Below are 21531 nucleotides of genomic sequence, written 5' to 3'. Positions count from 1 at the left end.
CGGAGCTGCCGGCTTCAGAGCGGATCCGTTGCGGATCCTCCACGGTGCTTATTGCTATGACTGCGTGCACGCCTGTTGCCTGGAGAAGAAAAGATGGAGAAAAGTAAACTTGCCGCAGGTGAATTCACCGTTGCTTGCTACTACAGAAGGAGACGCCGCTGGCTGTGTACATGTTTGAGTTCTTTTTATTTATTATTGTGTGATTTTTATTTAAGGCATATTTATATAGCCTATATTTAAAGTGTATTGTTTTAGTTGTTTGTATTGTTAAAAGGCGTGAACATTAAAGCTTGATTTGAATTCCCGCCTGCTGGTCATGATAATAGCCTACGTGTATGAGAAAAAAAGGCAGGGGGGGGTCGGCGGGGTCGGGCCGAGGGTCGGGACAGATAATTCACGTTGATGTGTCGGGTTACATCGGGTCCGGGCTTTAAAAGCCACGGGCTGGGTCGGGTTGTAATTTTCAGGCCCGTTGAGAACTCTAGTTACCGCGGGTCGCACTTCACCACCGCGATGACGCTGCAGTGGGGCAGTGGTCATGAAAACCATGACTTCTCTTCCAGGGGGCACAGATTGGAAATATGTGTTTGTGTGTCGCTCGTCATGTCAAAATATGTGTTCATTGCATCATGTAAACCATGTGCATCATTTGTCATGTCAAAATACATGCCTGCTGCACACGCATCAAAAGGGTTTATGATAAAAGTAAATAACACTAAACTCTGATTACAGATGAGATTAAGTGAGCTTCTGGCAAAAGTGAGCATCTCTTTTATCATAAGCCTTTGTGTGCAGCAGGCTAGTATTTTGACAAGATGCACAATGCACATGGTTCACATGACGCAACAAGCACATATTTTGACATGACACGCCACACACATGACAGGCTAAATATATGTTGTGATGAGCTTCACATCACGCACCCTCGATAAAGAAGTCACCGGCCGCCACTGGTCACAGCCCTAGTATTGGTGCATCCCTAATAATGACTAAAAAGACATGCTTCTCACAAAAAATATTTTCTTATAGCCTCCAAAGCCTTTGAATATAGGTCAAATGTTGTGTATAGAATTTTTATGCCTCCACATTAAAGTTGAAATGCTATCTTTGGTTTTACATGAAACAATCACAGCATGCAGGTTTGAACAACATGAGTAAGTGATGATTTTTCCAAACTTTTTCTTTTCTATTCATAAAATAAATTCAAATGTGCAATGGTTAAGTGGTTGGATGACAGATGGACAGATGGATGCACATTTAGGAATGGAATGATAGAAATAAAAGAACCGACCCTGCTGTTGTCAATATAAACCAATTAAATTAAAAAAGAAATAAAAGAAAAACACATCCAATAAATCTTTCAGAGTCCTTCTAGCAAAGATTAGTTTACAGACTTCACAAGAAATCACAAATGCGTCACAAGTATTGTTATGGGACAACTAAAAAACTACAAACAACGCTAAAAACTGGCTAGGCTTCATTCCAGTGTCCTACCCATCACTACAACTAAATGATAAACAGACAGATCTGATTAAAGCTAAAAAAGCTACATTTGCCAAAAATTTTTACTTGGCTCAAGATAACCTTGGCTTTCTGTACTATCAACAACTTCTTTGGATTATTCACATACTGTTCAGCTTCCTTAACCAATTACACATGGTCACGCGGAGTAAAAAAGATACAATGAAATCAGCAATAGTTTAAATTTATTCCCTGATAACCTAGGTGTGAAAAAAACATCTAAATTATTCAGTTCAGACAATCAATACACTTATTGCTAAGTGTTTGAACTGAACAGTGACTGTGTGGCATTGTGAAGATAGTGTTTATATGACCACAAAATAAAAATATTAGAAATCAAAAAACTATTACAACAACTCTTGATTTTCATCAGAATTAACGTTTTTTAATCATTTGTAATAAGGGAGCTGATGTTCCTATCAGTGCTATAAGCTAGTCAACACAACTAAATAAACGTTATCATAGCTTACAAGACACCAGCAGACCAAAAGCAATTATAAAACAGCGATCTTGAAAGAAAAGGAAAAACCAAGCGATAAAATAATTGTGTTTACACGAGAAGGGAGATGATATGGCGATATAGAGACACTGACGTAAAAAAAGATGACATGACAGCGAGCATGACAGCTAACACCACTGGCTAGCATCACAACCGCTAAACAGACACACAAACACACGAACACAAGCCTCTAAGAGGCACAATTTACCTCAGTGCTCCTGTTTTTGACGATGAAGTCGATTCCTGGTGGGAAAATAGCGACTGTGTTAGCAAAATCCCGCTGAATGTGTGAGATCGTGATCAGAGTAAGTCGTCCTGATGAATCTCTGTGCTCTGAGCGGAAGTCACCACAGCTGGACTCATCCTGTTTCCTGCAGACACAACATCATCACCACCATCATCATTTCTGGTTTGATGATTACTAATGTAGTGGGTCATTCTGATGAGATTATTACACAATAACACTTGACCAGTTAAGAAACGCTGATCTCAACATGATTAAAGAGCATTATTTATTTATTGTATCATGTATGGACAGGTTGATGGCTGTAATTTCGTTGTACTTGTACAATGACAAATAAAAGCTCCATTCCATTCCATTATGTTTTGATTGATCACAAGCCATGCATGTTCAGATACGACTAAATGTTATATTGCTTTATGTGATACATTAGATACTATTTACATTGTGTTTAAAACTTAAAATTTGGCCATGATGGAAAAATATTTTTAAAGGATTTTTAATTTAACCTTGAGTGCCTTTTTAACAATATTAATTTGTATAAAGTAATTTGGTTATGTATGTAGCAGTGCCAGAGAATGTCAAATTTTCATTCCTGTGGAATAGTTTTGGGGCTGATTTATTTTAAATGTACACTGTACACACATATCTTAAAGATGTCTACGAAAAATATACATCTTAAATTGATTTTAATTAAGCTATATTGTAAAAAGTAAAAGTTGGATCAACTTAAAAAAGTAACAATTTTTTTCAAAACTTTAAGTTTAACTTTAAAACTTTAAAACTTTTTTTAATTTAAAAAGAAAAATAAACTTGTGTAAAAATGTGTGTATATGACCCAACCGTGGGTTAACACAACTCCCCAAAAAATTTCTAAGAAAAAAATATTTAGAAAATGATTTATTAGGTGTTTATTTCTCATTTCTTGCTATGTATCCCAGAATCATTTATATTTGCTTCGTATCTTTTTAGTGTGCTTTCCTAATGGGGTGTACGCACCAAATGCGACTATGCGAATTCAACGATGCAAATGTTTTGCTAGAGTTGAATATTTTCAACTTGCACATGAAGACGCGTTTGAATCGAATAGCGCATGTTTTGAATTCGCGTTTGGTGTGTACGCCCCATTAGTGTTTCCAATTATATTTGCTATATATTTATATATATATTAGGTAGAGGGTTCCTTTAGATGGTTTCAGCAGTAACAACATACGGTAAGCAAATGGCTTTCGTGGAACACACGTAACTTCTGGTAAACTCCGCAAATAATAACAACAAAGTCCTTTTAAAGTAGTTTATGTCATGGGCTTGCCAGACCTTTGTACTAGATTCAGGTCTGAGTGCATTTGACAAGACCATGACAATACTATGTTCTGTGTGGGGACACGTGGAGTCATATTGTGTGTGTGGTTTCCACGTGTTCCCAGTGTCTTGTTGCTGTCATGGTCTTGCCAGACCTTGGTGTAAGATTCAGGTCTGATTTCAGAGGGCAAGATCATGGCAGCATTGTGTTTTGTGTGGGGACACGTGTAGTCACATCATGTGTTGGTGTCACGTGTTCCCAGTGTCTTGTCACTTTTACCCTACTCTCTCATGTGTTCTCGTCTTGAGTAATCGTGCCTGTTCCCCATTTGTGTGGTGTCTTTATAATGCCCTCTCGTTCTCTGTCTTGTGCTCGTTCGTTCGTCTAAGATTCAGTAGTCAAGTTCATGTCTTTCGTGTGTCCTGAATCTTACCCTCAGTATCCTGTTATTTTTGTATTCAGTGTTTGTTCCCGGTTTTGTGTTTACATTCATCATTGTTTTCACCTGTTTTACCCCCACGTGGGTTTTTGTGTTTGTTTATTAAATAAACCTTCAGTTTATTTTGTACTTTCGTCTGCGTTTGGGGTCTCCCTTTATTTGCACCGTGACAGTTTATTTCTGATAACAAGCAAAATAAATAACAAGTAGTATGAAACACTACCCTTAACTTACATTACTGTGTAAAATGTGTACTAATGTATACTATGTTAACTACAGACTACAGCTCCCTTCAAATAGTGGTACCGGTAATTCATGATTGCCGCCTTCCCTCGTCTTTAGGAAACCAAAACTATTTTCTACGAGATATTTTTTCCAGAGTTGAGTTTGACTACCATTAAACAAACAGAGACTGTAAGTTAATTTCCGCTCAGACACGTAACCGCGACAATTTCACCAAGTAAGAAGTGATCCTGGATCAACATTTTTTGTTGATCCTGGATCAATGTTTTAATCAAAGATACCCCAACCTACCCTTAACTCAAACCCTAACCATTTTTAAACCCTCAAATTAGTGTGAAATAATAGTTTGAGGAGTATTTCTTAAAAGCCTAACCCAATCCTAAACCTAAATCTAACATGCACACTAATCTTAATCCTGCAATCTGATTGGTTAATGAAAATGTTGATCCAGGACCAACAATGGTGTTGATCCAGGATCACATCTTACTTGGTGAAATCACGTTCACCGTCCGGGTCAACCGTCTATAGCAAAAAGTTTATCATATCTTCTATAAAAACCCCTGGGCTTTCGTGACCCCATTGTAAAAAATAATTTCCATGGTGCACTTACATTTTTAAGTTTAATCAACTTGAATTTACAATTCATTTCAACTTTCTTGACTAGTGAGGAGTTGCTATAAGTTATAAAAATAAAGTTGAATGGACTTATTTCAACTTAATTTTTTATCATTTTTAGCAACTCGTCAAGAAAGTTTAAATTAATTGTAAATGTTGATTATACTTAAAAATATAATGGGGCGAACACACCAAACGCGAATTCAACAATTTCGCGAGTAGATTACATACAAAGTCAAAGCAAAGATGCGAATAGACGCGGACTCTCCCAGGTGACGCAAATGACGCGAATTGGGCTGCACGTTGCAGGGAAAACGAGCTATTTGCATCAAACGTGTCTTTATGCAAGTTGAAAATATTCAACTCAAGCGAAAAATTTGTGAGTAATCTAGGGCAACAAGAAGTTTTTACAGTGAACAGAGGTCAGGCAGGTACAGAGATAGATGGATATAAATCACGTGGCAACCTCATTTGATCTTACACGAAAAATACTTGTGTCTTAGGAACAGTTTATAAAACAAACAACAAAAACATCCTACTTTCAGATGATTTAAAACATACACATTTTGGTCATCTCCCTGAATATCTGAAGACCAACAATATAAAACATTTTGCCAAAGATTGATAAAAAGATTCATAGAACATTTGGAACTATAAATTTAGATCATCCTGTCACATGAACAGCAACAAAAAACTGCAGAGATGCATTTCTTTGTAAAAAGGAGAAATGGTTTTGTGAGAAGTAACAGAATGTGTCCCGTGAGTTACAGCATGATCTATAAAACAGACAACCTTGAGAAACCTTTTGCATGGGGTTGAAAGGTGCTTTGCTAAGGGATAAAAATTACTAGTGCGTCCCCAAAAAGGCACTTGCTGAAGTGTACACATGTAGCACTTAATTCCCATGTTACAATGACCATCATGTACCTGGCCCTGTTTATGTGTGCTGGACACATTGTAAAGTTGATCTGTATATATTTCTAAGACCATCTTCCTTGTCTCGTTTTAAGATCCCTGCAGGTCATCGAAAGATATGGAAAAACTGATGAAAATATCAGGAAATAAACAGTGTATGTGCCAAGTTCACCATGCATTATTGCACTTGGCTTATGTTATTCTAATGGGATCGCAATATTTTTCGCTATTTTGACAAAAGCAAGAACATTAGGAACTGCACAATGGTTTTGCAGCCAGACATTGTCCAGTTTAAACAATCTGTCCCTGTTTGTTCTTAACCCTAACTTTATATTTAATTTAAGATGTACGTTGGACATTTCTGGTTGCATTTCAGGTAAGTTGTGTAAGTTTCTGGTTAAACCAAAATATGATAGTAACATGCTTAGAATGTACTGTAAAATGGCTTACACTAGGCTATATATATATAAACAAATCATAACATCTAATAAATATATTCCAAAATGTATTATTACACTGACATATTTATGACTTTTGACATCAAATATCACTAAAAGAAAGTATCTCTCCATCTGTTAATTCAAATATTTATGCAGTCAGTCAGGGTACAGGTTTTGGCACATGTTAAAAATTGCTAAAATTAACTGCCCTATTGCCTTGATGGGATGAGCAGACATCCCCAAGCTCAAAGCTCTTTCTGAGGGAGCAAAAGCAGAAGAGTTGGTTAAGGTCTATATGGACTTTTGAATGTAGACATGAACTTATGAAAAGTTTGGTGTTCAACAGAGTTCAGTTTCATGATTATAAAACACAAAAGGGTGCAAGGTTTAAGGAAAAGTGGTTAATCCTGAGATGAGTGCCATGAGATGCAGGTCACTCAGAGTAGGAAATATTTATAGGTATAATTATTTGAATACATAATTGGCTAAATATACTGCATTCAGTAACTAAACAAAGCTAATGTTCATAACTCTCAACTAGTAGCACGAGGTCATGGCTTTGATTCACAGATAAAACATGAATAAAAATGCATACACAGTTGTACTGTTAGTCACTTAAAAATGTAAATATGTAAGTAAGAATGTTATTTATTTAGGGTGTGGTCAGGACACACAGAATCTCATATTTTGTCCAAGATGTTTTTATGACACAGCTCAGAGGGTGAAAAGGTCTAAACTTGCCCTACATCCTCTTTTAAAACTTCCTCTACTGCATCTGATCAATCTTAAACCATCCTTGACTGCAGAACAAAACTCAAACATCCTCAAACACAAGTTGTTAAATTAATGCACTGAGGCAGAAAGCATTAATCTTTGTCATAAGGTATTTATCTACTTTATATACCATGACACAGGGTCACACCTGCTGTGTTTTCTTAAACTTCAGCAGTTCAGAGGTCAAATTTACATCCGAATGCTGTACCAAGAAATTCACCAAGAACATTTAAGTGTTTTTGGACTGTGGTTTAAGGTAGTACAGAAATTGAATTAAGTAATCAAATGTAAAATAAAACTGCAAAACACCGTTTTTTATGTTATTTTAAAGACCCACACTTTTAAGACCAATAATATTAGACCCATTCACTTTTTCCATAATGTTTCACATATGTCTGTTCACTTGTCATATAGTGTTGTCAATGAAATCCATTCCACTTGAGCAGGGGTGGGCATTTCTCATCCTGGAGGGCCACTGTCCTGCAAAGTTTAGCTCCAACCCTAATCAAACACACCTGAAAATCATCCTGTCGACCCTCATGGCTATGGGTGTCTCGGACACAGCGCTTCTAAGGTTCAAGTCGTACCTCTCAGGCAGGTCATTTCAGGTATCGTGGAGAGGTGACGTTTTCGAACCCCAACGTCTAGATACTGGGGTGCCTCAAGGCTCTGTGCTTGGCCCCTTGCTCTTTTCGATATACATGAAGTCCCTGGGCTCTGTCATTCGAAAACATAGCTTTTCCTATCGCTGCTATGCGGATGACACTCAACTCCACCTGTCGTTCCACCCTGATGATCCCACGGTTTCTGCCCGCATCTTGGCATGCCTGAGGGACATCTCACTCTGGATAAAGGATCACCATCTCCAGCTTAACCTTGCGAAGAACAAAATGCTTGTCATATTATCTGAACTAAAGATTCAGCACAACCTTTCCATTCAGCTAGGTTCCTCGACCATCACGCCTTCCAGGACGGCCAAAAACCTGGGAGTTGTCATTGATGATCAGCTTAGCTTCATGGAGCATGTTGCTAGCACCGCTCGCTCCTGTAGATTCATCCTCTACAATATTAGTAAATTAGAACGTTCCTAAATTAGCACGCTAAGTAGGTCCTAGTCCAAGCTCTTGTCCTGTCCAGGCTGGACTACTGCAATGCGCTACTGGCTGGGCTTCCAGCCTGCACGACCAAACCCCTACAGATGATTCAGAACGCAGCGGCAAGAGTGGTCTTCAATGAGCCAAAGAGGGCACATGTCACTCCTCTCTTTGTCAAGTAACACTGGCTTCCTATAGCAGCTCGCATTAAATTTAAAGCTCTGCTCCTGGCCTTAAAAACCACCACTGGGTCAGCACACCCTTACCTTCACCTGCTTATACAGCCTAACGTACCCTCTCGATTCCTGCGCTCTGTCACCGAGCAACAGCTTGTGGGGCCATCTCAAAAAGGGAAAAAAACATTAGCGCGTACCTTCTCATGAGCTGTTCCACAACAGTCGTGACACAATCTGCTGACTCTATAGCTGTCTTTAAACCCATCTCTTCCACCATTACCTTACTTCCTAATAAAGGACTTACTATCTTTCTCTATTTTTACTTTCTCTTTATCTGTACAAAACTTTTTACTAACCAACCCTCTTCTATGTATACTGTTGGACTTGATGAGACTATCTCCAGTGCACGTATGAATTGCTGTTCTTGTGTTGCTATAATTGCTTCTATTGCTTACCTCACTTGTAAGTCGCTTTGGACAAATGACTAAATGTAAATATAATGTATTTTTTTCTGGGGGGACCACCCTACTTTTTCGACGCCCATGCTCAGGTAGCATTTGTGCACTGTCTGAAGCCGGATTTTTGCACTTTGTCTTAAACAGCGTGTGATATAGATAAATATATATTAAATTCACATTTGTCATAGAAAAAAATCACAAAAAAAATTGTTGAAAAAGCCCATGCCCTTATTTTAATGATATGGTGGTCCCTCCATCAAGGCAGAGCTGATTTTTCATACTTGTTTAAGAAAGCACTATATGTCTGCTTCAGTACAGACCTCTCGCCCTTTAAACTACTTTAAAAATGTTTGCAAAACATTGAATCACCCACTGCTGTCTAGTCAACATAGCAATAAACACCTTTTCCCTAAACAGGAACTATGCATCATCCAATTACTTCACCAGACCCATAGAGGTGCAACACCACAAAACATTTTGCAAAAGATGAGGGCCAGAACTCCAGGTGTTTGTGCACGTCTCCCGGTGTTTTTTTTTTTTTTTTTTGCAAGGTGCTAGTGATTATGACCTTTTAAACAGGATTCCTGTATTTTATAGGACAATTTGCTGTTTAAGGGCTCATATTAGTGTTCACTTTCTCATCTGTGAAGGATTGCAGACCAAATCTTGATTATATTTTTGATTACTGCATTCCCCCTGCTTTATTAAACTAACTGTGGTATTGTGTGTTTTATGACTGAAGATTAATTTTCAAGTACACGCAAAAAATATTATGTAATGCTTTTTGTATTTTCTGTAGGGCAGATGTTTACTATCTAGACAGCCTCTATAGTTTTAGTTGTCTGACAATGCTTATCAGCATTAAAAATGACAGGATGTGCTTCACTTTAAGTACTTGTTCTCCCAACCAGACAGACATCCAACAACATGTTTACACACCTTGAACCTCAGCTGCATTAAATAATAGCATTTCCACACGATTAAGAGTTGAGGAATGTTGTTGTGTATAATTATGGGTCATTTACAGTAGTTCTTTATTTTCTTTTTTTCTTCGTGAAATGCCACTCCTTGATCTTCTTGGATGGACTCCCGTAAGCGCAGCAGGAGTCTGGACAGGGATGCAGCCCTTGTTTTCATGTAGTTAATACAAAGAGTTTGCACAAGGTCCCAAATACCGGAGATAGTTTCCTTAACCATTTGCCTCTGTGCTTTGTCACATACTCACAGCAGTTGTTTATATCCCATTCCTTCTGTGCAAGCATGGAATTCAAACCTGAGGAGCTTTAAAAACATTCTTTCCCTGCACAATGCTGCTATCAAAACTAGGTTATCCAGCAAGCAAGGGAATTGTAATAAACGTATAAAATTTGCTCTTAGTGGACATGTAACGATGCACCACAGGACAATAAATGTTTGCCCTTTACAGCCCTATAAACATTTTGCAGCTTAGTGGCTATATTTGTACAGCGTGCATGATGAATTTAGCATATAAGGATACAGAGATGTTGAACACATCATGTGTCAGAATGGATCAGTTGAGGCAGAGATGTCAGGTTATAATTTTGGAAAGTTTACACACAGACACAGACCATTTCCCAAACATATATATTTAATTTAATAGATAGTGCAGATTAAGGGGCGGTATTATACCCTTCTGACATCACAAGGGGAGCCAGATTTCAATCACCTATTTTTTTACATGGTTGCAGAGAATGGTTTACCAAAAGTTAATGGGTTGATCTTTTACACATTTCTTACAAAAGTTTGAGAACCACTGCCTTACACAAATTCCTTATGACATTCTGGTCAATAACATCATCTGCCTTGTAAAAAATGTAAAGCATTATTGCGTAGAAATGTAGCTTTTCTCATAAAGCCATTTGAAGTATCATTCATGTTTATAATAAAGCCTAAAGGTGTGTATTTTTTAAATTCATAACCTCACATGCAAGTAATAGTAATAACAATATTTGCCTTAATTTAATTTTAAGTTTTTATAACAATAATAATCACATTTTTAAAAAGAAATATTTTCTTGAAAGTTGTGAGAAGTATGCGGTTTTTATCAGATTAATTTATGCGCATGTAACCAAAGGGTTTCTTTGTCATAGGGGATAAAGGGACAGGAAAAGAAAGAAGAGGGAGTGAGTAAATAAGAGAGAGAGGATGTGAGAAACAGCAGTGAAAACATTGCATTTCTGCTATTAATAATGAGAAACGAAAACAGTAGATGATATAAGTCTATTACAGAGTTACATCCCCCATGCGCTGTGGGCACATGAACAAACAGAAGGTGTCACAAAAACATCCAGAAGATTTATGGCTCTGAATTCCCTGTGTCTCTATCCTCAGACCTGTTCTGTCATCACACACACACATATTTACTTAATCTATCTTACATCTATTCAGATCTATTGTGTATAGGTAACCCTAACCAAAAACATTTTGAAATTTTGAATAAAATTCTTTTTTAATTTTAAACATTATTATTATTAAAAGCGGAAAAATTTGAAAATCTAGAGTCTGAAGGTGCAAACAAATCATAATATTGAGAAAATCACATTTATTGTCTAAATTAAGTCCTTAACACTGCATCCATAAAGGTTTTGATATATTTATGATTTACAAAACATTGACAAAATATCTTCATGGATCATGATTTTATTATATCCTAATGATTTTAGTCATTAAAATTTGTTTTAATTTTGACCCATGCAATGTATTCTTGTGCATGAACAATGAATTTGTTTTGGCATGACACAATTCTCATTATACCACGGGCTTGTTGAAACTTTTATTCCAATTGGCTGAGAAATGTTCCATGGGTGTGGTAAACCGCTCACCTAACCTTTTAAATGTCTTAAAAATAGGCACCAGAGGAATAATTGACTCCGGTCATTTGAATTATTTGAAAATAATGCATACATGTGGTGTAAAGGCACTCCGCTTCGCATTACCACCTTGGGTATGCATTATTTTTTATTAATTCAACGGCCCGTCATCAATTATTCCTTACTTGTTGCATTTGTGTTATTCCATACATTTACTGTTATTCTAAAATGTGGAAAAAATATAAAGAACGAGTAAGTAATCCTAAACATTTAAACACCAGAAAAACCGCGTCCTACATATTTTCATGTAATATTGGAATTATTTAGGTGTCATGCCAATTAAAATATTTAAATAAATTGCAAGATGACACTTAAACAAAACCTTTATTTAAAAATATAGAAGACAGAGTACATATGAACTGTTTATGGAGCCAATGCCTGATGCTGATGAGCCAAAAGTGAGCCCTGATTCTTAATCTTTGTTGTACTCAGTCTTCTTGTTTTGCACGCTTCGTCTCTGGTACGTCATTATGCTGGGAGAAGTGTTCTGACATAGCTGCCAGGGCACGGTACCGATGGGAGATACTGTTCTTCACCTCTTTAGGAAGCTCAGCATATCTGCCCTCACAAACAAAGTGCAAAAAAATGCGAAAAGCAAAAGCATGTTTAAATTATTGCAAGTGGTTTAGAAGTCAAGCACATTCAAATATGACATTCTTGACGTTATCCACCAATGTTTAAAAAAATGGTTAATTTTGCATCATGCATTCTTACTATGAGATCACCTGAATTATAAGAAGAGACCAATAAAGACATAATTTTTAGTTGGTATAATTTGCCCAATACTGTCACCTGCTGGTAAACATGAATAAGTACTACTAAAAGATGAGAGCGTATACTCACGTTTTGTCAAAGCCTTCAGGCTGAAAACAAGGATCCCATCCAAAATCTCTCGGGCCCCTGGGCTCAACAATACAACCCTAAAAAATATTAGGAGGTTCGTTAGAGGACATAATCAAAAACTTATATAACACAGGAAGTCAAGACTTTTTTTTTTACCTTTTTATTACTTTTAAAAAGTAAAGTGAAGACAGAAAATGATTAAAGTAGTCTGCGTTATTTTATTATTGTGTACTATACTCTCAGGTCCACTAATAGTGTTAAAACATTTGTTTTAATAAATGTCATAATTAGTCAGTAATAGTTTTTTTCTACCCTTTTTTAGCCTCTTTTTTAAAATAGAGACTCAAAAATGTGGGTGTGCTCCACAAAAGACATGAAAGTAACCACCCACTGCTACTATTGGGTAATATTGTATAGTATTTGCTCACCTCGGTTTTTCCTCTAAAAAGCTGAACTGGCTCCTCTTTCCCAGCACAGAAGGCAAACGTACACAGAGCCCAAGCTGACTTATCATCAAAACCTGCCAGCAGTTTATGCAGTCCTGCAAAGACAGTGGTAAAGACAACACAACTTGCTAAATGAATTATTTTGCTTCGGTTTTAATATCTGTAGACATCAATTTTTAAGTTTAAATAGAACTATTGCTTTAATAGATGTAACCTGAATATAAATCAAAATCAGTGTTGCCAAGTCTGCTGTTTTACAGCAAAAATGGTCTACTTTTAAATTAAACTGTTGTTGTGGGTTTTTTCATCCGCTGGTTGAACGTAGAAGGATTAAACAAAAAAACTGTGTAATGCATAAATGCGAATGTTAAATATGTACTTTAAGTATGGGAGCAGCATAATGTGAGTCTTGTCATTTGGCCTAAGGCAGGGGTCTCCAACCTTTTTGTGAGCAAGGGCTACTACAATAATAGATAAAACTATTTGGAGGGCTACTTGATATAGTCTACTTAAAACTTTTTTGTTTTACTTGTTGTATTAATTTTTATTTTCTTGTGGGCACCATGTTGGAGACCACTGGCCTAAGGTCTTTGGGCTAGTTTTGATTGGGCATTGGGCTGGTGTTGTTATGCAGACCTGGCAACCCGGTCAAAGTATCTTACCCTCTGGCTTCAGTTTATCAAGGAACCATTTTCTGTGGAGAGAAAAACATAAAATTATTTGATTTATTTTTGATTTTGATGACTGACTGTCAGTCAGAATTCAAATTCATTGTATCTTTTACATTTCTTTTTTTTTTTTACATATAATGAAAGTAAACGGTGACTGAGGCTGTAAGTCCCTATGTTGAACTATCCCTTAAATGCAGTGTTATATTTTTAAAATCTACAGGACAAAAAGTTTTAAGATCTACAGGACAAAAAGACTTACATGTAAGGTCCTGGTAATCCTCCTAGTGCCCTGAAACACAGGCAGGTGTCCTCTACCAGTACTGGCCCATCCACCTTAACACACAAAATATATAAGATCATGTGCGAGACATATTTCGGGATACATAAAGTTAACATGCATTTTACAAACCTGCCTTGCCGCTTCTTGACATTTCTGTATGGAGATTTCATCTGGTTCCCCCTGATATTCGGGCACTGCATGAGAAAGCATATCCACATTACAATACAGCATGCTGGATAACCAAACCTTGAGTTCACTTACTGAATACTTACAATCAATCTTTTTGGAAATGAGTTTGTAGGGAAATTTGTCACCAAGGATTTGAACTACCTGGAAAATAGTTTGAACAATTTTAAATGTGACTAGTAAAATAAGACTAGTCTCCAACATGGTTCCCCTAATAGCCTCAATTTAAATAATTATTTATTACATACATTTTTATATTAGCTTGGTTTATTTTATGCATATTAATATTTTAACAAAGATAAAACATATCAACAAGTACAATTAAATATAAAAATATAACAGCGAGTGAACTATGCGTGTTCTTGATCTTCAGCTATTTATACTGCTTCATTCATACCATGTAACGAGAGTAGTCTTGATTTATTCATTTACAAGACACTCGTGCTCATTCTGTTCTTGATTTCTACTTTATTTATTGTATTAAAATCACTCTTTTAAAAAACTCGCAACTCGTTCTTACCTCTTCTAATTTTTTCGCATTACCAGTAACAAATACTACAGATCTGCCAGTCGGTACTGCCATGGTTCACTTTGCGACCATTCAACAACTCACTGCCGGAGCGGTAAACCGTTCGGACTTCCGCGTTCAATGAACCAACCGTAATCCTCGACCATAAATGTTCACCAATCAGTAAACGTCTCCGTAACGCTTTAGACACGCCTCTCTCACAAACAGACCAATCACAGCCGCTATAATTCGTCCGTCTCTAAAATCGCTCCGGCTGAAAACCACCAAACATGTGGGAAAACAGAGCACATCATCACATGTCAATATGTTCAGCAGATTTTAGTTAGAAAGTTATTTAGTGAAGTAAATTTATCTGCTTGCAGAAGGTTATTTATCTGTCGAAATAAAGTTTAGTTTTCGGGGTGGTTTTTAAAGACCAAACAAGCATGAGTTTATTGCCACGCACCGCTGAGGAGTTTAGCTCAGCTGACTACTGGGAGAGATTTTTTCGTAAAAGAGGAGAAAAAGCTTTCGAGTGGTACGGAGACTACAACTCACTCTGCGGAGTTCTGCATAAGTACATTAAACCTCGTGATAAGGTAACTTATATGTTATTTTATTTACGACAATGTTTTCACAATTCATGAAGCTTGAGAATGCAACGCATGACAAAGTATTTAAACTTAACATCACATGTGTTTATTTTGTTTTATGGAATGCATTCAATATCTGTCTAGGATATATATGCAGATGTTTCACTTGGAAAGTACTACGTAAAGCAGTTGTTAAATAGATAGAAATCATGAACAACTTGCAGATTTTGTAAGTTTTTGTAAGTTTGTGAACAAACCAAACTGTAACTTTTGATTTCTTCTCCAGGTTTTGGTTGTGGGCTGTGGTAACTCTGAGCTGAGTGAACAGCTATATGATGTTGGCTACCATCAACTAACCAACATTGACATCAGCGAGACGGTGGTGTCTCATATGAACCAGCGAAACACAGAGCGTCGTCCAGATCTGACCTTCCAGCAGGTGGATGCCACTCAGACGGACTTTGAAAGTGGGAGCTTTCAGGCAGCCCTTGATAAGGGCACACTTGATGCTATGGCTTCAGAGGAGGAGGGTGCTCTTGCTGCCAGGATGCTGGCAGAAGTCGGCAGAGTTTTGGCCGTGGGTGGCCGATACGTATGCGTAACTTTAGCACAGGAACATGTTATAAAGTTAGCCGTGGAGCATTTTGCCCAGGGCTGGGCTGTGCGAATCCACTGCTTAAGTGGACAGCAAAGCGAGGACTCTGATTCCTCCTTCGCCCTACCGGTTTTTGTTCTTGTATGCACAAAATTTCGTCAAGCACCTCCGTTTGCAGTGCTTGAAATGTGCCAGGGTGAGGATGGTGCTCCCACTAGGCTTGCATCGGTGCCTGAACTGTTGTCTGCTGTGAAGGAGAGGCAGGCTTACAATCTTATGTTGCATAAGCTGAAGGGTGGAACCGATGCTAGTAGCACATCTTCACTCACACTGTGCCATGCAGCCTCCGGTCAACCACGATACACTTTGACAGTGCAGGACAGCTTGCCTTCTGCCAAGCTACCAAGAAATAATCACTTTGCCATATTTATTGGTGAATACTTAATTTTTTTACATTTTCATACACTATACTGTATGCTTAACTATAATATAGCATACTAAATGATACTTATGTTTTTACTTTGATTGATTCTAATTGGTAAGTTTTGGCACTGAGAGGTGCTACTTTGAAACCTTTCATATCTCTGTGCCTGTTTTGTGATCACAAATTAAAGTTGACGACTTAGGCTATGTTTACATGACAATAATGTAGTGAAAAACTGAAAGGTTTCGACTTTGCATTATAACATGTTTAAATTGCCACTTTGTAGGTGTGAGCAAAAATCTGCCTTTTGGGTGTCTGCTTTTAAAGGGACACTCCACTTTTTTTTGAAAATATTCTAATTTTACAGTTCCCCTAGAGTTAAACATTTGATTTTTACCGTTTTGGAATCCATTCAGCTGATCTCCGGGTATGGTACCACTTTTTGCATAGCTTAGCATAATCCATTGAATCTGATTAGACCATTAATATCGCACTAAAAAAACCCCAAAAAGTTTAAATATTTTTCCTATTTAAAACTTGACTCTTCTGTAATTACATCATGTACTAAGACCGACGGAAAATTAAAAGTTGCATTTTTTTCTAGGCAGATATGGGTAGGAACTAAACTCTCAAACTGGTGTAATAATCAAGGAGTTTGCTGCTGTAACATGGCTGCAGCAGCCGTAGTAGTGTTGCGCACTGCCTGAAAATAGTCCCCTTGGTAACTCTGTACTAGGGGACTGTTTTCAGGTGCTGCGTAATGTCATTGCGCCTCCTGCACCCATGTTACAGCAGCAAAGTCTTTAAAAGTAAACTTACGGCCAAAATGCATAAAACCTTTCCCGGATTTGGTTGAAAACATTATCGAGTAAACAGCCCCTCAGAGTGCATTATCCTTTAAATATTAGCTTTAATATGTTGTTTAAGATGATTCCTTTAATGTTTTAAGTTCCTCAGGGCCGTGAGTCTGACTGGTTATATGGCTCGCCCGAAGGCAGGGCTCAGTTAGCGTCCAGCGCAAAATTCAAACGGTTGGTCATTGTGGCAATGCATAGAGATCAGGAGTATGAAGACATGCAGGCCGTCCAGTCAGAGCTCTCTCCAATGGTGATGGAACTTGCTCCTCCTGGGATGCCAGCCAATCAGCAGGTGAAAGATATAAGAACACGAATCTGTATAGCTCTTCATCTTGTCTACACTACAGACTTATGGTTTCGTATTTTGGTAGGTGCCCTTCCTGTCTGTAGGAGGAGATCTGGGTTGGAGGGAGGTTGTCGGACGAGGGGTCAGTGCTTTGACTGGAGAGTACTCTGTGGAAGACGTCAGAGGAGAAGATGGTCACCTTTATCGCAGACTTATCTTCATGAGCAATGCCCAGTTAGTGCAGTCAGAGAGTAGACTTCAGGCTACCGCCACAGGTAAGGTTACAGAGCACCTAAATACGGAGTACAACTATGTGTGAATCCTGAAATTTTTCAAGAACATTTCTTAGGATTAATTTCACTGTTTTGTCCTAGCTTCTGCACCTAAAAAGAAGAACAAGAAAAAATCCAAGCCGTCTCTTTCTGAAGGCCCCACAGTAACGGGTGCTAAAGTTCGCAGTGTGGACAGGGGTTTTCTCTGCTGTACATACCATGAAGTCATGGTGGCAGGTTTAGCCATGCTAGGAACAGATGCAATCAGTAAAAAAGGTAAGCGTGATAAGTTTAGTAAAAGCTAGAAGAGTTTGGAAATTTGGAAGGAGTGAAATTGTTTACGCTTTTAAGTATTGCTCATATGCCCACAGTATGTAATATAAGTCTCAGGTGTGCCCAAAATGTTTCTGTGAAGTTTCAGCTAAAAAATACCACACAGATCATTTATTATAGCATGTCCCCATTTGTGTTTGTACCTTTAAATGCAAATGAGCTACTGCTCTTACTCCTTTACCAAAAAGGTCAATGACTGCTTTCAGTTAAAGGTCACATTCTTTCTGTGCTTTTGAAGCTTTGATTGTGTTTACAGTGTGCAATATAACGTGTTCATGTTTTATGTGTGAAAAATACCGCTTTTTTACACAATTTACTTATCTGTGTATCGCTGTTTTCACTGTCCTAAAAACGGTCTGATGTCTTCCTTGTTCTATGAAGTCCCTCCTTCAGAAATCGTATCGAGTTCTGATTGTGTAGTTTGTTTAGTGTGTTGTGATTTGAAAGCAGCTTAGCTTAGCCAGAGTCGTTTGAGCCAAAGGTGGCAACTGACATATTCCTGTGGGCGGAGTTTAGTCAAAAAACTGTTCTACAGTCCAAACCGGCCGTTCCCTGTAGTCTTTGAAAGGGGAATTCTGTTAAAGGTGCAGTGTGTAGATTTTAGCGACATCTATCAGTGAGATTGTGAATTGCAACCAACGGCTCAGTCCATTCAGCAAAACGCATAGACAAGCTACGGTAGTCGACACAGGACAAACAGGTTGTCGTCTAAGACGAAATACAGCAACGACAAAACACGTTTTTTTTCCAGAACGAGCAGTTTGCACGTTTAGGCCTACTGTTCAAACATGGTGGGACAAAATGGCGACTTCCATGTAAGGGGACCCTCAGTGCATGTAGATTAAAATGGCTCATTCTAAGGTAATAATAACAATACAGTTCAATAGGTAAGGTCTTTATAATAAGAAAACTAACAAATACAATAGAGGTCTTCACCCCTTCGGGGCTTGCACTGATAAAATAGTATGTAGATTATATTGCATTTCTGTCATTAGATCCTTCTAAAATGACACACTGCACCTTTAAAGAAAATACTTTGAGTTTTATCATTTTACAGGTACTATTTATACTATTATAGCAACATTACACACTAACTAGGGTTTAAACAATGGGATCAGAAAGAATGTGACCTTTAAAATAGATATGATTTCTATGAATACAGTATGAGACTATAATATCTCACTATTGAGATATGACGAACAGCGTACAAGTCACTGAGGGTGGAAACTATGGTAATGTAGGACTGTCAGTCAGTGGCCATGGGCGGTGGGCTTTATCAGTGTGATGTCACATTAACAAGAGAATCAAAACGGCATGTCTAATGTGACTGCTTTGGTTTAAAAGAAGGGTGGATTTTTTTCATTGTCACTGCCAAAACAGCTTTAACGTCCAAAAAAAGTGGATTTTGCACAATACGTGCCCTTTAATTTGTGACATTTATGTAGTATTGTAGTATCAAATAGGATCATGTTTATTTTTCCTGTTACCCAAAGACTTTGTAAGTACTATGGACCCGTGGCGTTTTCATATCTGAATGTGGGGATTTCGTTCATAGTGCATAGAACTTTTTTCCAAAACAGTCAAGTTTTTTCTAAACAACAAAAATGTGTAATCATCATATGCATTCATATAAGCCAATATATAATTTTATAGTTTTTTAATGACCACATAACCTCAAACAGATCATCCAATATCTGTGCTACTGGTGGGGCTCGGTGGTGGGGGACTTCCTCAGTTTGTACATGACTTTGTGCCTTGTGCACGGGTGGACGTGGTGGAACTGGACCCAGCTGTGCTTGAGGTGGCTCAGACCTGGTTTGGGTTTCAGACTGACGAAAGGCTAAAAGTTATACTGGGAGATGGGCTGGAACACATTACAACACTGGAGAGTGAAGGTAAGAAAACATCTTGACCTTGCAGTCTTTGGAGGTTTCAGGAGGTGCTTAGCTGCATTGTGCCAGCTTTCCCATTTCTTCGTATCTAAACCATTTTAAACCTTTCTGCACTGTATATAGGAACCCGTTCGTTTGATGTAATCATGTTTGACGTTGACAGCAAAGACACCACCATGGGCATAAGCTGCCCTCCACCAGCCTTTGTAGAAACATCACTTTTAAAGAAAGTTTACAACTTGTTAACCCCTCGAGGTAATGGAGATTTAATATTATAAGATTAATGATAAGGCTTTTCTATTAATGAGAGTTCTAATGATTTCTTTTATTTCTCCACAGGACTGTTTATGTTGAACCTCGCATGCCGTGACTCGTCTCTCAGGAAGTCGGTCCTTGAACGAGTTCAAGCCGTTTTCCCATGTGTGCTCTCTCGAGGAATCGAGGGGGAAGTTAATGAGGTGCTGCTCTGTTGCAAAAGTGGAGGAGATGACAACAAACCTCACACAATTTTAGCAGCATTACAACAGACAGCAAAAGAGCTACAGAAAAGACTGCTTACTAAAACCCAGACTGCATCTTGTGTTCCTCAAATAGACATTGCTGCAATGTTAAATGACTTGAAAGTCATCTAAACATTGACCAGTTTGGAGAAAAGAGTTATGTTTAAGTATTTTGGCAAACAGATGCATTTTTGGTTATACAAAGAAAGGTTTGTAAACAATAGGAATGATATTGTGATTAACAATTGGGAATTTTTGGGGTGTTTTTCCTAAACAGAACGATAAACAGTTACGCTAGTAAAATTACAAGATTTTACATTTTCCCAGTGCTTACAAGTTGTTTATCACAGTGATAAACAGGACAGTAAAGTTTAACAGTGCCGTGTTCTTTTAACCTTCACTTCCATCTCTTTAAAGGAAAATACACATTCTCTACATCAAAGGTTCATCATGGGTATTATTAAAAATATGCAGAATTGTACTTGAAGTAATAATACATAGCCTTCTAAAAATTATATTTAGGTAATAGTAATACGATAATTTGCTAGAGGCAGTATACATTTTAACATGCTGAATAAACAATAACCAGGGTAAACATTTCCCAAGTTGCCTGAAATGATGTTGATTACTGTGATTGGTTCAAAATGTTGCTGCAGGTGTTGCATTGTTTCAGTGTATTTAAAAATATGTGTCTTCGCTTTCATTAATGAAGAAATGTAGTCCTAAACTGAAAAAAATAAATTAAATACACAAACCTAACTATCTGGTAATATATTTGTTCTCTCTAAAAAGTGCAATATAATCAAACATTAACAATGTATTACTGTTCTTGGTTATTATGGTTGAATGGTGTCAAGAGACTTGCATCTGGCAACCCTTCAGTTATGAAGTATTATTTTTACTGGATAAGCATACTGAAATGAAAGTGTGTACCTTTGCTGAGATAGCCATATAAAAATAAACGAATTAGTGCAAATAAAATCTAAAAGTGCACATTTAACTTTGCTTTAAATCTTTCATGAATCATGATCACTTGTGTGTCGCAATTTTTGTGGCGGTTTTCCTTTCAAATAAAGTTGTAACAGTAGATGCACCAAAAAATTTTAAATGCAACTTTTATAAGCGATTTACTTTCGTGAGAGTAATGTGGTAGCCACTTTGTGTAATGTAATGTTTATTTTTGAAATACTAATACTAACGTTTTCAAATTTTCTGATCTCCAATGCTGATCATGAC

At 37.5% G+C, this 21531-nt stretch overlaps 3 protein-coding genes across 5 annotated transcripts in view; 1 reads left to right on the top strand and 2 right to left on the bottom strand.

The window, feature by feature from the left end:
- Positions 1-2424, bottom strand: part of vamp4 (vesicle-associated membrane protein 4) — a 46947-nt gene extending 44523 nt beyond the window's left edge. For 2 of the 3 annotated variants that reach the window (XM_055185885.2, XM_055185886.2), the window contains exon 1: positions 2229-2424. The gene's annotated coding sequence lies outside the window, so the exon portion shown is untranslated. The remainder of the gene's footprint in view (positions 1-2228) is intronic. The other variant, XM_055185887.2, reaches the window with a different exon arrangement.
- A 9490-nt stretch (positions 2425-11914) lies between these two features.
- itpa (inosine triphosphatase (nucleoside triphosphate pyrophosphatase)) lies at positions 11915-14709 on the bottom strand. Its single transcript, XM_055185884.2, has 8 exons — positions 14556-14709; positions 14122-14179; positions 13979-14043; positions 13829-13902; positions 13561-13592; positions 12881-12993; positions 12453-12529; positions 11915-12167 (listed from the first exon to the last, which is right to left on the bottom strand). Exons 1-8 carry the CDS (start codon positions 14616-14618, stop codon positions 12038-12040), a joined length of 612 nt encoding a protein of 203 aa, XP_055041859.2. The 5' UTR covers positions 14619-14709; the 3' UTR covers positions 11915-12037.
- Positions 14710-14825: 116 nt separating this feature from the next.
- mettl13 (methyltransferase 13, eEF1A lysine and N-terminal methyltransferase) lies at positions 14826-20835 on the top strand. The gene is made up of 8 exons (XM_055185871.2): positions 14826-15142; positions 15423-16164; positions 17105-17304; positions 17384-17573; positions 17673-17846; positions 19586-19798; positions 19919-20050; positions 20135-20835. The coding sequence occupies exons 1-8, from the start codon at positions 14990-14992 to the stop codon at positions 20425-20427; spliced, it is 2097 nt and encodes a 698-aa protein (XP_055041846.2). The 5' UTR covers positions 14826-14989; the 3' UTR covers positions 20428-20835.
- Positions 20836-21531: the final 696 nt, after the last annotated feature.

This window comes from Misgurnus anguillicaudatus, chromosome 18, assembly GCF_027580225.2.
Source record: "Misgurnus anguillicaudatus chromosome 18, ASM2758022v2, whole genome shotgun sequence".
NCBI lineage: Eukaryota > Metazoa > Chordata > Actinopteri > Cypriniformes > Cobitidae > Misgurnus > Misgurnus anguillicaudatus.
The sequence above is the reverse complement of the archived record's forward strand: the minus strand, read 5'-3'. Positions and strand labels throughout refer to the sequence as shown.

Bases quoted from the DNA above. Each gene is read 5' to 3' on its own strand.
- mettl13 (XM_055185871.2), top strand. From the start codon at position 14,990: ATGAGTTTATTGCCACGCACCGCTGAGGAGTTTAGCTCAGCTGACTAC. The intron at 15,143-15,422 runs GTAACTTATATG...TTTCTTCTCCAG, and splicing joins ACATTAAACCTCGTGATAAG to GTTTTGGTTGTGGGCTGTGG. The intron at 16,165-17,104 runs GTGAATACTTAA...TAATGTTTTAAG, and splicing joins TCACTTTGCCATATTTATTG to TTCCTCAGGGCCGTGAGTCT.
- itpa (XM_055185884.2), bottom strand. From the start codon at position 14,618: ATGGCAGTACCGACTGGCAGATCTGTAGTATTTGTTACTGGTAATGCG. The intron at 14,044-14,121 runs GTAAGTATTCAG...TTTCTCATGCAG, and splicing joins CATTTCCAAAAAGATTGATT to TGCCCGAATATCAGGGGGAA. The intron at 12,530-12,880 runs GTGAGCAAATAC...AATATTTTTTAG, and splicing joins TTTTTAGAGGAAAAACCGAG to GGTTGTATTGTTGAGCCCAG.